General features: G+C 35.5%; 1 protein-coding gene across 1 annotated transcript in view; it reads right to left on the reverse strand.

Moving 5' to 3' along the window:
- Positions 1–8,569: 8,569 nt before the first annotated feature.
- The window catches only part of LOC119532403, a 69,086-nt gene continuing 63,640 nt past the window's right edge, over positions 8,570–14,015 (reverse strand). The window contains exons 7-8 of the mRNA XM_037834813.1: positions 10,433–10,523; positions 8,570–8,894 (exon numbers count right to left, since the gene is read on the reverse strand). Of these exons, the coding sequence (XP_037690741.1) occupies positions 8,778–8,894; positions 10,433–10,523 (208 nt within the window). The 3' untranslated portion in view covers positions 8,570–8,777. The remainder of the gene's footprint in view (positions 8,895–10,432; positions 10,524–14,015) is intronic.

Genomic DNA, 14,015 nt, shown 5'->3' on the forward strand with positions numbered 1-14,015 from the left:
ATATGTGTTAAGCATATTCATGTCATGCCGAGTATTTTCTAATATTTCAGACTAAGTTTGCTTTTCTCCAATCAACTGAAGATTGATAGTTTATTTTGATTTACTATGTCTAAAATGATAGCAGTGATAGCAATTTTTAAACAATTATCCATTTTTCTGCTACTTTAATCACACATCTATGGATATCATCTATAATCTGCACTCTCGGGTACATTCCACTAAGGATAGCTGAATAATTATTTTTTGTTTTACAGATGTTAAAACTGAGGGACTGAGTTGCTAGTTTACAAATTGACCTCTCCCCTCATGGTCCAGGGTACTGCTAGCATTCTCTCCTGTCCTGTCCAGGGCACACAACCACTCTAGAATGGGAGTTCTGGCATTTAGCCACCGCCATAGCAGCAAACTTTGCTTTAGAGGTTTATCCTTTTGAGGGTAGTCCAATAAACACTAGGGTAATTGGGAGTCAGAGTTTAGAAACAGACTGTTTCCTAACAATAGGCATACCATAAAGGGAACTTAAGTTGAGTGCTATATGTTTTGTAATTATGTGCAATATTGCTAATGAGCTCATTTTTCATGGATGCTTATTACTTGTATATTATATAATACTCTCAGTATATGCTATAAGTAGTATTGTTTGTTGTGTTTGAAATTTAATTGCCTAAATATACATTATAATAAACCAATAAATATACCTATTTATATAGAAATCATAATAATGACTATAAACTATTTTTAAGTATTTATTTATTTTTTCCTTTTCTATAAATCCTCTTCTCAAAATCTCAGAACATCTGCACAGCCTCCTGGAAACAATAATCAATTGTTAGCTAGAGATTCTTGCAGTTGATAGTGACTTAACTCTGCTTTAGCTTCTTTTTGGGTAACTAGTATGGTAAGAATGTTTAATGGATAAGAAGGCATAAGTAATGCATATTTCTACAAGTAGAGAAATATTGGACATTGGAATGCCTACATTTATTCTTATATTCTCAATATTATATCATATCCTAAACATTAAACTTATTAGTACCAACTGTAAAGATAGAGTTCCAAATTTCTTTTTATTTTTAGAATTTTGTTTGGTCACTAGCAAATAACTTGCTCTTTTTTTAAAAAAAATTGAGGTAAAATTCACATAACATAAAATAAGCATTTGAAAGTGTACAATTCAGCAGCAATTAGTACATTCACACAGTTGTGCAACCATCACCTCTATTTAGTTCCAAAACATTTTTATTACCCTAAAAGGAAACCCTATATCCATTAAGCAGTCACTCCCCATTCCCATCTCCCCACAGCCCTTGGCAACCACTAGTCTGCTTTTTGTCTCTGAATTTACCTATTCTTGATATTTCATCTAAATAGAATCATACAACATGTGACATTGTGTGTCTGGCTTCTTTCACTTAGCGTAATGTTTCCAAGGTTCATCCATGTGGTAACAGGTATCAGTATTTCATTCCTTTTTATGACTGAATAATACTCCATTGTATGGATACCCCACATTTTGTTTACCCCTTCATTAGTTGATGGACATTTGGGTTGTTTCTACCTTTTGGCTATTTGTAAATAGTGTGGCTATGAAAATTTGTGTACAAGCATTTGTGTATATGCTTGTGGTATAAAGCTCTCCAACCCTGGATCTCCCTAAGTCAGGTGAAGCAAAGGGAAGCCTTAGACCCAGTCCTGACTTAGCTGCCAGACAGTTCAAGACCCACAACCACACTTCTTTGAGAATAAGTTCTGTACTGATTCCTCTGGCACTATCAACCTTCACTAAAAGTATGGAACAAAGGAATAAGAAACACAAATGACGTATAATAACTACATTGCTGCCAACTTGTCCTACCATACCACCCAAAAATTAACAGTTCATAGTTGTTCCTGAGCATTCCCATAACATTAAGTTTACCCTCTGTAAGTTATGTGTTCTTATTAGATTATCATTCCCCCTTCACTATTTGCTGTTGATCTCTAGGTCTCCTACATTCTACAATATAAACCACTTATTTTACATTTTTCACAGAGTTCACATTAGTGGTAACATACAATATTTCTCTTTTTGTGCCTGGCTTATTTCACTCAGCATTATGTCTTCAAGGTTCATCCATGTTGTCATATGTATCATGACATCATTCCTTCTTACTGCCACGTAGTATTCCATTGTGTGTATATACCATATTTTGTTTATCCACTCGTCTGTTGAAGGACATTTGGATTGTTTCCATCTCTTGGCAATTGTGAAGAATACTTCTGTGAACATTGGCGTGCAGATATCTGTTTGTGTCACTGCTTTCAGATCTTCTGGATATATACTGAGAAGTGCAACTGCTGGATAAAAGGATAACCCTATACCTAGTTTTCTAAGGAACCGCCAGACTGTCTTCCAGAGTGGCTGTACCATTATACAGTCTCACCAGCAATGAATAAGAGTTCCAATTTTTCCACATCCTCTCCAGCATTTGTAGTTTCCTGCTTGTTTAATGGCAGCCAGTCTAATTGGTGTGAGGTGATATGTCATTGTGGTCTTAATTTGCATCTCCCTAATAGCTAGTGAAGCTGAACATTTTTTTGTGTTTTTTGGCCATCTGTATTTTGTCTTCAGAGAAATGTCTTTTCATGTCTTTTGCCCATTTTATAATTGGGCTGTCTGTACTATTATCGTTGAGTTGTAGGATTTCTTTATATATGCAAGATATCAGTCTTTTGTCAGATACATGGTTTCCAGATATTTTTCCCATTGAGTTGGCTGCCTCTTCACCTTTCTGACAAATTCCTTTGAGGTACAGAAGCTTTTAAGTTTGAGGAGTTCCCATTTATCTGTTTTTTCTTTTGTTGTGCTTTGGGTGTAAGGTCCAGGAAGTGACCTCCTAAATACTAGGTTTTGAAGATGTTTCCCTCATTATCTTCTAGGAGTTTTATGGTACTGTCTCTTTTATTGAGGTCTTTATAATTCACTTTGGGTTAATTTTAGTGTAGGGTATGAGGTATGGTCCTCTTTCATTCTTTTGGATATGGCTGTCTAGCTCTTCCAGCCCCATCTGTGGGACGACTGTAATGTCCCAGTCCAGTGGTTTTGGGGGCCTTATCAAAGATCAGTTGACTATAGATCTGGGGGTCTATCTCTGAATTCTCAAATCGATTCCATTGATCAATATGGCGATCCTTGTGCCAGTACCATGCTGTTTTGACTATTGTGGCTTTATAATAAATGTCAAAGTCAGGGAGTATAAGTCCTCCCCTTCGTTTTTCTTTTTTAGAATGTTTTCAGGAATTCAAGGCATCTTTCCCTTCCAAATAAATTTGATAACTAGCTTTTCCAGGTCTGCAAATAGGTTGTTGGAATTTTTATTGGAATTGCATTGAATCTATAGATGAGTTTGGGCAGAACTGACATCTTAATGACATTTAGCCTCCCTATCCATGAACACAGAATATTTTTCCATCTTTTTAGGCCCACTTCTATTTCTTTTAGTAAAGTTATGTAGTTTTTTATGTATAGGTCTTTTACATCCTTGGTTAAGTGTGTTCCAAGGTACTTGATTTCTTTAGTTACTATTGAGATGAAATCTTTTTTTTTTGAGTGTCTCTTCAGTTAGGTCATTTCCAGTGTATAGGAACATTACTGACTTATGTGCATTAATCTTGTATCCCACTACTTTGCTAAATTTTCTTATTAGCTCAAGTAGCTATGTTGTCATTTATCAGGGTTTTCCACATATGAGATCATATTATCTGCAAATAATGACAGTTTTACTTCTTCCTTTCCAATTTGGATGCCTTTTATTTCTTTGTCTTGCTGTATTGCTCTGGCTAGCATGTCTAGCACAATGTTGAATAACAGTGGTGAGAGCAGGCATCCTTGTCTCATTCCTGATCTCATAGGGAAGGCTTTCAGTCTCTCACCATTGAGTACTACACTGCTGTGGGTTTTTCATACATGCTCTTTATCATATTGAGGAAGTTTCCTTCAATTCCTACCTTTTGAAGTGTTTTTATCAAAAAAGAATACTGGATTTTGTCAAATGCTTTTTCAGCATCTATTGAGATGATCATTTGATTTTTCCCTTTTGATTTGTTAATGTGTTGTATTACATTGATTGATTTTCTTATGTCAAACCATCCTTGCATGCCTAGAATGAACCCCACTTGGTCATGGTGTATGATTTTTTAAATATGTCTTTGGATTCAATCTGCAGGTATTTTGTTGAGAATTTTTGCATCTATATTCATGAAGGAGATTGGCCTGTAGATTTCCTTTTTTGTAACATCTTTACCTGGTGTTGGTATTAGAGTGATGTTAGCTTCTTAAAATGAGTTAGGCAGTGTTCCATTTTCTTCAATGTTTTGAAAGAGTTTAAGTAAGATTGGTGTCAGTTCTTTTTGAAAAGTTTGGTATAATTCCCCTGTGAAGCCATCTGGCCCTGGGCATTTATTTGTGGGGAGCTTTTTGATGACTGATTGGATCTCTTTGCTTGTGATTGGTTTGCTGAGGTCTTCTAGTTCTTCTTTTGTCAGTCTAGGTTTTTAATGTATTTCTAGGAAATTGTCTACTTCCTCTAGATTATCTAGTTTGTTGGTATACAGTTGTTCATAGTATCCTCTTATAAGTTTTTAAAGTTCTTTGGGATCCGCAGTGATGTTGCCTTTCTCATTTATTATTTGTTTATTTGGGTCTTCTCTCTTTTTGATTTTGTCAGTCTAGCTAGGGGCCTGTCAATCTTGTTGATTTTCTCAAAGAACCAACTTTTGGTGTTATTTATTCTCTCTATTGTGTTTTTTATTCTCTATGTCATTTAATTTTGCTTTAATCCTTATTTCTTTTCTTTTACTTCGTTTGAGATTATTTTGCCGTTTATTTTCTAGCTTCCAGTTGTTCCATTAGTTCTTTGATTTTAGCTCTTTCTTCCTGTTTAATGTTTGGATTTAGAGCTGTAAATTCCCCCCTGAATACTGCCTTCACTGCATCCCATAAGTTTTGATATGTTGTGCTTTTAGTTTCATTCATCTCTATTTATTTAGCAATTTCTCTTGCTATTTCTTCTTTAACCCACTGATGTTTAGGAGTGTGTTCTTTAACCCCAGATATTTATGAATGTTCTAAATCTTTGATTGTTACTGACTTCTAGTTGTATTCCACTGTGATCAGAGAATGTGCTTTGAATAAGTTCAATCTTTTTAAATTTATTGAGGCTAGTTTTTTTGGCCCAGCATATGATCTATTCTGGAGAAAGTTCTGTGAGCACTAGAGAAGAATGTGTATCCTGGTGATTTGGGATGTAATGCTCTATATATGTCTGTTAAGGCAAATTCATTTCTCACATTGTTTAGGTTTTCAATTTCCTTATTGATCCTCTGTCTGGTAGATCTGTCTATAGGAGAGAGTGATGTATTTTGGAAACACCTATTGCTTCCTTCAGTTTTGCCAATGTTTGTCTCATGTACTTTGGTGCATCTTGATTGGGTGTATAGACATTTATGATTATTTCTTCTTCTTGAATTGTCCCTTTTATTAGTATATAGTGACCTTCTTTGTCTCTTATAACATCCTTGCATTTAAAGTCTATTTTATCTGAGATTAATATTGCTATTCCTGCTTTCTTTTGGCTGTAGCTTGCATGGAATATTTTTTCCATCCCTTCACTTTTAATTTCTTTGTGTCTCTAGGTCTAAGATGAGTCTCTTGTAAGCAACATATTGATGGTTCATATTTTTAAATCCATTCTGCCAATATATATATATTTTTTAATTGGGGAGTTTAATCCATTCACAATGTTATTACTATGAAGGCATTTCCTGAATCAGCCATCCAATCCTTTGGTTTTTATTCATCAGATGTATTTTTTCCTTCTCTCTCTTTATTTCCTTTAATGTACCCTTACTGGAACTCTTTAGTTCTGAGCCCTTCTGCATACCTCTTTCTCCTTTTTTTCTCTGGTGGTAGGGCTCCCTTTAGTATCTCTTGTAGGGCAAGTCTCTTGTTAGCAAATTCTCTCAGCATTTGTTTGTCTGTGAAGATTTTAAGCTCTCCCTCAAATTTGAAGGAGAGCTTTGCTGGATAAAGAATTCTTGATTGGCAATTTTTCTTTCCAAATTTTAAATATGTCATACCTCTGCCTTCTCACCTTCATGGTGGCTGCTGAGTAGTCACTACATAGTCTTATGTTGTTTCCCTTGTATGTGGTGAATTGCTTCTCTCTTGCTTTCAGAACTTGCTCCTTCTCTTCAGCATTTGACAATTGATTCAGAATATGTGTCAGAGTGGGTCTATTGCATTTATCTGTTTGGAATTTGTTGGGTGTCTATGATTTGCATATTATTGTCATTTAGAAGGGTTGGGAGAACTTTCCCAACAGGTCTTTGAATACTCTTCCTAGACCTTTACCCGTCTCTTCTTCCCCTTCTGGAACATCGAGGTTTCTTATATTGTGTGATTCATGTTGTCCATCATATCCCTGAGATTCATTTCAAATTTTCCGATTTTTTTCTACATTCATTGTTTTGTACTTTCACTCTCCAAAACATTTTCTTCCATTTTGTTTACTCATTCTTTGAATTCATCTGATCTGCTGCTATGTGTTTCCAGGATCTTTTAAATTTGATCAACAGTTCCTTTTATTTCCATAAGCTCATTTATTTTTTATTTACTCTGTGCTAAATTCTTCTTTATGTTTTTCTAGGTGTTCTTCAGTCCTTTATATCCTGAGCCATGATCTTGTTGTTTGTGATAACTTCTTGATTAATTGCTCCAAATTCTGTGTCTCCTCCGGTTTTTTGGTTTGGGTGTTTGGGTTATCCATGTCATCTGATTTCTTCATATGCTTTAAAATTTTCTGTTGTTTTTGGCCTCTTGACATTTGCTTATCTTGATAGGGTTCTTTTAGGATATGCAGGCTTATTTGAACAATTGTCTATAATTTGACAGAGCTACAGCTTGGTGGAGTTCACTTTCCCTGACCTACCAGCAGATGGCACCCCCGGCCACCTATTACCCTCAAGCCAGTTCTCCCCAACTTCATCTTTGCAGCCAGTAGGGGCCCAAACCTTGTGGAGGTCCAGTCAGTGCACCAATTTTCCATGTGCTGTTGGGACTGCCGGACCTGAGGGTGGGTGATGTGCAGTTAGTCAGGAAAGATGGCTTTAAAACCCAGAATTCCCAGCCATTCCTGAGGCTGTGACTGTAATACCCTAGGGCTGTTGCACTAGTCCAAGCCTTCAGCTCAGATTCCCCACAGTCCCTCTCTGCTGTGGGCTCACAAGTCCCTGGGATTGTTGTAGGGCTCTTTGCACTTCCGTGCAGGATCCCGCCTCTCAGCTGTGCACTCCGTAGGCCTCCAAGGAGGAAGACTGTGCAATGTCACAGGTGAGCAGAATCTCCAAGGAGTGCTCTTAGCTGCGGTGCTGTGAAGGGGTGACTCCCAGTCCACTGAAAAGATAGCTGTACGGGGCATGGTAACTTCCCACTTCCACAGACCTCCGCCTGCTGCAGTGTCCCGTTCCTGGCTCTGGGACAATTAGCTGCAGGTGTGTGAAAGGCTATCACCCTTGCCAGATACTGAGGTGAGTGCCCAGGGCGTGGAAGGCACTCCCCACCACGCTCGACTGCATGGCTCTCACGGTTGGATCTGCAGCCATTTTCTGGGTTTTTAAACTAACCCGCCTCCAAACACTGGCCCCAGGTTTCTCCCCACAGCGGCCACCAAGCACTGTTTCCCCAGAAGCTCAAACACTCACTTGATTCTGAATGCAGTTTCTCAGTTTCACCAAGTGCACAGTCACGGTGGATGTAGCAGACCTTGTCCAGCCGGTAGGACCCTAGAACTGCAATTTTGGAGCACTTTCTGTCTTTTATCTAGTGTTTTTCACAGCGGAGAATTTTGCTCTGTCTCTCCTAATCCACCATCTTGGATCCTCTCCAATAACTTAACTTCCTTTCCAAATTTAGAATAGACTGCCATCTGTAAAATTCTTTTTCATAAGCAGGTGAGGATGAAAAGTATATTAGATAAATCCTTTCAAAAGATAGAGCTCCAAAGTTTCTGTAATTCCAAAATGTGGTTTTGTTTAGCTTTAGTTTAAAAAAATAATAATTTGTAACTAGTAAAGTATTCATGTTTTGTTCTTCTATGGCATTCTTTAAAAAAAAGTTTTGCCTTCCCTGATTTCAAAAGAAAGTCATTATTGGAAAATACAGAAAAGCACAGAAAAGAAAAAAATCACCAGTTGCTCCACCTACAATTAATCTCTATTTACATTTTGGAGGCTATCTTTCTAGCTTTGTATTCTCCTAGCCACTGTATTTTTTATTTTAGTCCTTGAGCTAGCCTCTACTGATAAAGCGCTGTACAAGGAATCTTATAGAGTAGAGATGTAGTAAATGGGATACAATTTAACTACCTTCCCTCTCTACCCCTCCCTTATGATAGAAGCTATTTCTGGTTTTTTTTTTTTTTTTTTTTTTTTTGGTCGTATCTGGAATTGGCCTATAGGGTACGTGACTAAAGAAACACATTTATATTTCTAACAACAAAAGAAACCTGGGATAAACAAAAACTTCCATATAAATATTTTAATTACATTATCACACAAGCAGAACAAAGTTGTGTATGTATATATGCATCTATTTACAAATATGTAAGCATACGAATGAAGGCTAGAAAGAAATATACAGAAAAATATGTTAGGGTATTGAGGTTATGCTTCTTTTTCATTATTTTGTAAAATTACTCAAGATGTCAAGAAAACATTATTGAAATAGGACTATTACAGTGCTAGAGAATCTTATATAAATGAATTTGTTTAAGAGCTTCTCTGTCAATATCCATTTCTGGGTATATATCATAGTCCAGTGGTACCTCTTCAACCCAGGGAGATAATTGTATATTAGTCTGGAAAACAAAAAGATTTATAAACAAATGTTAAAAATTTCAGAATGATCCTATTCTCCAGAATTTCAAGAAATCATTACAAACAAATAAATGAATTCAGATTTTTATTAAATGGGCAGAACTAAATTCTGTATAGTGCCACATGAACAATTTGTTGTGTCTCTAAATGACAGGTTTGTGGATTTAAGGACTTAATTAATTTTGCTTTTGGGACTTGAAAGAATAAAGAAAATATAAAATAGAGTAATTATTTTAATGTAAATAGTTTAATAATTATCATTGGGCTTAAACACAAAAAGACTAAAACAATAGGAATAAATAGAGAACACAGAGAAACTGTTCATATATACACAGTGATGGTGCTAACATGTCACTGGAGGGGGCTTATCTCCTTCCATAACCTTCATCGGGGCCTTCCCGTCATATTGCAAACTTAAGCCTCCACAACACAGAAATTGTGGAGCCACTACTGGATATATCTGTTTGAAGAAGACTCCTTAAATAGGAAACCAATAAAGTTATTCAAGAGTTTATTTACAAGAACTCAAAAATACTAATTTTTAATTGTTCTGGACAGATTTATGTATTTGGTATGAAAGCTATTATTTTGGTAGGTGAAAAATCACTAAATTACTTCAAAGGAATGGAAATTATAATATAAATTGGAGATCATATTTTTAAAAGGTATGTTTTTATGAGAATGGAAGAGTATGGTTGGATCACACCACTTACAGGATAGTAATCTAATGTGAAGGGAAAGAAGTAGGGGGAAATTGAGATTAACATCTTTTCTTTATTCAGTAACAAGTATGAATTACTTATGTAATTTAGATGGCTGATGTAGAAACTTTAAAAAGGTATTATTGATAACTTTTTTAGTTTTTTTTTAAGGAAGAAATGGGTACTTAAATTTAACAGTGTTCACCTGCAGGGAAAGAACCACCAAAGAAACTAATAATACTCTGCATTAAAAAATACAGTAGTACCTTTCATCTAGGGATCTGAAAGAGCTTTACAAATGCTAATTAACTTTCACATAAGTGTTAATTATTGGGTTGAATCTTATTATTAAATATAAGCCCTTAATTTATACAGAGAATCTAGAGAACAAAGAAGTAGCTTGTGCAAGCTTCCAAACTGACATAGAAACCCAAACTGTGGATAGTATCTGAGCCTCTAGACTACTTACTTGACTCTAGAAGCCTTGAACAACTTTGTTCCTTTTGTTCTAAGGAACAAAATTATTATGTGGGTATTCTAAGCCCATTACAAACATTCAGTGATTTTTTTAAACTAAAACTATACCTCCACAATTGAAAAAAATGGATGGAGAAGCAAAGGAATCCATATCAAGATAAAAATTACAATTTCTGGGCTCTTGAGGCCAGTGAACAAACCATAAACCAGTGCTTAATCTGTAAGATCTTGCTGTTCTCTTAATCATTTTTCACTATTTCATATAGAACATTTATAGAATGTTGAAGAGGTATCAGAAAACATGTTTTGATGAGAAAAATGCCGAAAGGAGGCTCACATACCTGAAGACCTGAGAGAGAATCTTCAAGACTTGGTACTGTTACTAATAAAGAACCTTGTTTCCTTACATTATGACTGATATATTCCCAGGCTCTACAACACATTAAAAACTGATGTTAGGATACCAGATGCTGGAAAAACTTTTAAAAATGAGGATGTAAAAAAAAAAAATGCATACAGGGTAATATCTATAAATCCACATGGTCAAAAAAGTTTGTCAGCAGGAAATAGGACTGCAGTGGTATACTAGAAATTGGTAAATTCTCCAGTTCCTGAAGGGGTGTTAGCAAAATCGTGAGGTTACAATACTAAGAAGACGTTAATGAGAGGGATTCAGATTATTATAAGGTAAGGCAAATAAGACCAAAACTCAGTTTTCATAACTGGATGTACCAGGTCAAAGATGGTTCAGCAATTAAAGCCCCTTAAATACCTTATAAATTCTGTCAAAATTGGTTCTACAGACTAGGATAGGGCTGTGATTGCTGGGGTTGGAGGAGGGAAAAGTCATGGAGAAGGAAAGGTCATAGAAACTGGAAACTAAGCAAGGGCTAAATATAAGGGTATAATATGTAGATCTGATCTTTTAAAAATAACATCAAGAGCAAAATCATACTTAATTTGGCTGCCAGTAATATTCAAGGACTTCCGGTACAACATGGCACTTAAGAAGGTAAATGGGATAAGCCAGCTCAAAGCAAGATGGAATACCATGTGCATTTGTGTGTCAAAAGGCAGCATTTGACCAACTGACCTTTGGTATAGATATGAACTGGATTTCTATTTTGTGCATGAATCTTGATGGTACACCCCACTACTGGGGAGAAATGGTCAAGCAAAGCAGGGATGTGTATACCTTGCAGTGGGGCAGGTGGGCAGTAATATCATTTACACTTATTTTACTTATAGCAATGGCTATTAGGTTTAGTAAATTTTGGAGTTTATTAGGTGAATTGATACAAATATTCTTTTTCTCAGGCTTGTACTAAAATCATGTAGTTGTGTTCTAAAATATCACTGTGTTTGGGATAGAATTGTTTGTTGTCTTGACATAGTTCTTTAAAATAACATATTTTAAAAGTTTATTTCAAAAGAATGCAGAAGCTGAGTATATCACCATGATCTGGCATGGCTCGCAATATAGCACTTGCTGTTTCTGGTAAGCTGTCACTGTAGTAGTTGTATCTGTTTCACCTACTGAAAAAGTATATGAAGACACCTTTTAAACTAAAAATTATTCTACAAATATGGATGTTACCCTATAATGATATCCATCTTATTCTGAAGGCTGGGCCTTTCCTGAGTACACTCTTCCTATTATTATAGATTTATAGTGGTTTTCTCTTACATGCTAACTCCTACAGCCAATATTATTCCACTTGTCCTCAGATTCTGATTTGGATTAAAAGTCTTTGGAGGTTAAAAACTTCTCAGAATATTTCGGGCAGAAAATTAAAAAGTATTTGCAAAGTCCCCTTGAGGGACCAGGGAGAAATGTGGAACTGTTGAACTTCCCCACTTGGGGAATTCATGCTATTCTCTTAAGCAATGGGGTCTCCCAATTTGGCAGGCCAAGTCCTCAACCTGGAGGCTTGCCCTTCTGAAACTTATCTCTCCAATGGTGAAATTAAGCCTACTTATAATTATGCTTAAGAGTCACCCTCAGAAAACCTCTTTTGTTGCTCAGATGTGGCTTCTCTCTCTAAGCCAACTCTGCAAATTAACTCACTACCCTCCCTGCTTTGTGGGACATGACTTCCAGGGGTGTAAGTTTCCCTGGCAATGTGGGACATGACTCCCAGGGATGAGCCTGTTCCTGGCATCATGGGATTGAGAATGCCTTCTTGACCAAAAGGGGGAAAAGAAATGAAACAAAATAAAGTTTCAGTGGCTAGATATTTCAAATAGAGCCGAGAGGTCATTCTGGAGGTTATTCTTATGTGTTATATAGATATCCCTTTTCAGTTTCTAATGTATTAGAATAGCTAGAAGGAAATACCTGAATCTGTTGAACTGTAATCCAGTAGACTTGATTTTTGATGATGATTGTAATAACTATGTAGAGCTTTTATTGTGTGACTGTGTGATTGTAAAAACCTTGTGACTGACACTTTATCTAGTGTATAGGCAGATGAGTAATAAAATAAAGACAAAAAATATATATAAATAATGGGGGGATAAGGAGTATGGATGTTGGGATTGTTCTTTTTTAGTTTTATTTTTTCCTTTATTTTAGACTAATGAAAATGTTCTAAAATTGATTGTGGCGATGAATTTACAACTATATGATGATACTGTGTATGATGATACCATGAGCTACTGATTGTATACTTTGGATGGAGTATATGGTGTGTGAATAAATCTCAATAAAAATGCATTTAAAAAAAAATTTCTTTGGAGGTTAAATATTGTGCCATCTATTCTCTAACTTACTGAAATATGGAAATAATGTAGATAAATGATCAGTTTTGTCAGAATAATTCCAATACCAGAATGTCTTCCTATCACTTCTAAAATTACTCCTGTATTTCATCATTCATGATGAAGATAAGATAATTAACCAAGAGAGACTATAACTCATCTCTATTTAGAATTAATTGGACTAGACTAATTTAAGAAAATTGACTGAATTAACAATGTGGTCTATATTGACTATCCTAACACTTATTCAGGAGTTCATGAAAGAATGTACCAAGAAAGTTTTTAAAACAACCCAAACATGCAGTATTTCCACTATCAAATTCACAAATAGCTTTCATCCTTCTTCAGCATTCAAAATTTTTCTATAATGATTCTTCAAATAGTTTAAGATGCTTTTCCCTTTCAACTTTGTATACAACACAAACCTGGTACTATTTCACAATCTAACAATTATGTAACGTTTAATTACTTGTCATTAACTTAAAAAGGCAAATGGCTAGTCATACTTTCACCACTGGAAATTATGCTTAAAGAGGGCACTATGATTAGAAGAACTTAGCTCATGTTGTATTCCTGGTCTTTGATATTTTTGACCCATTCTTGATGGGCTTTGATTATATCTTTATCTTTCTGTTGAAATAGTTTCTTTTGAAGCTATTTAAATTGTTGATTTCATAGTGACAATAGTTAATTTCATACCTAGTAATAATAGCTTTGGCATTTGGTTGTGTGTGTGGGGAGGAGAAAGAATGTAGAAGGTGAAGGGGTGGCAGGATGAAGAAGTTTAGCCATTGAGGATTCCATTCAGTGTACTGACTGTTTATGGGCTATAATTATGTGCATTTTTACTTCTCTGCAGTGGAAGATTTACTGATACACTAACCCAAACATATTAGATTAATTCTCTTTTATACATATGGAAATGAACTTTCCTGCATTACAGCACTGCATTTATATGCCATTATGATAAGTAAGAAATCAGCAATCTGGCCAGAAAATTAGCATCTCAGACTATAGGAATTTCCTAATTAGGGGAACCTATAGGTCCTGATGGGCCAATAAAGCATTAAATTGTAGCAGGAAAATAGAAAAATGAATACAGCTTTGCTAGTTTTTCTACTACTTGAATAGAACATTTGGAGTCAATTCCAGGGAACTACTGTT

Source organism: Choloepus didactylus, chromosome 4, assembly GCF_015220235.1.
Source record: "Choloepus didactylus isolate mChoDid1 chromosome 4, mChoDid1.pri, whole genome shotgun sequence".
In the NCBI taxonomy this organism is placed as follows: Eukaryota; Metazoa; Chordata; class Mammalia; order Pilosa; family Megalonychidae; genus Choloepus; species Choloepus didactylus.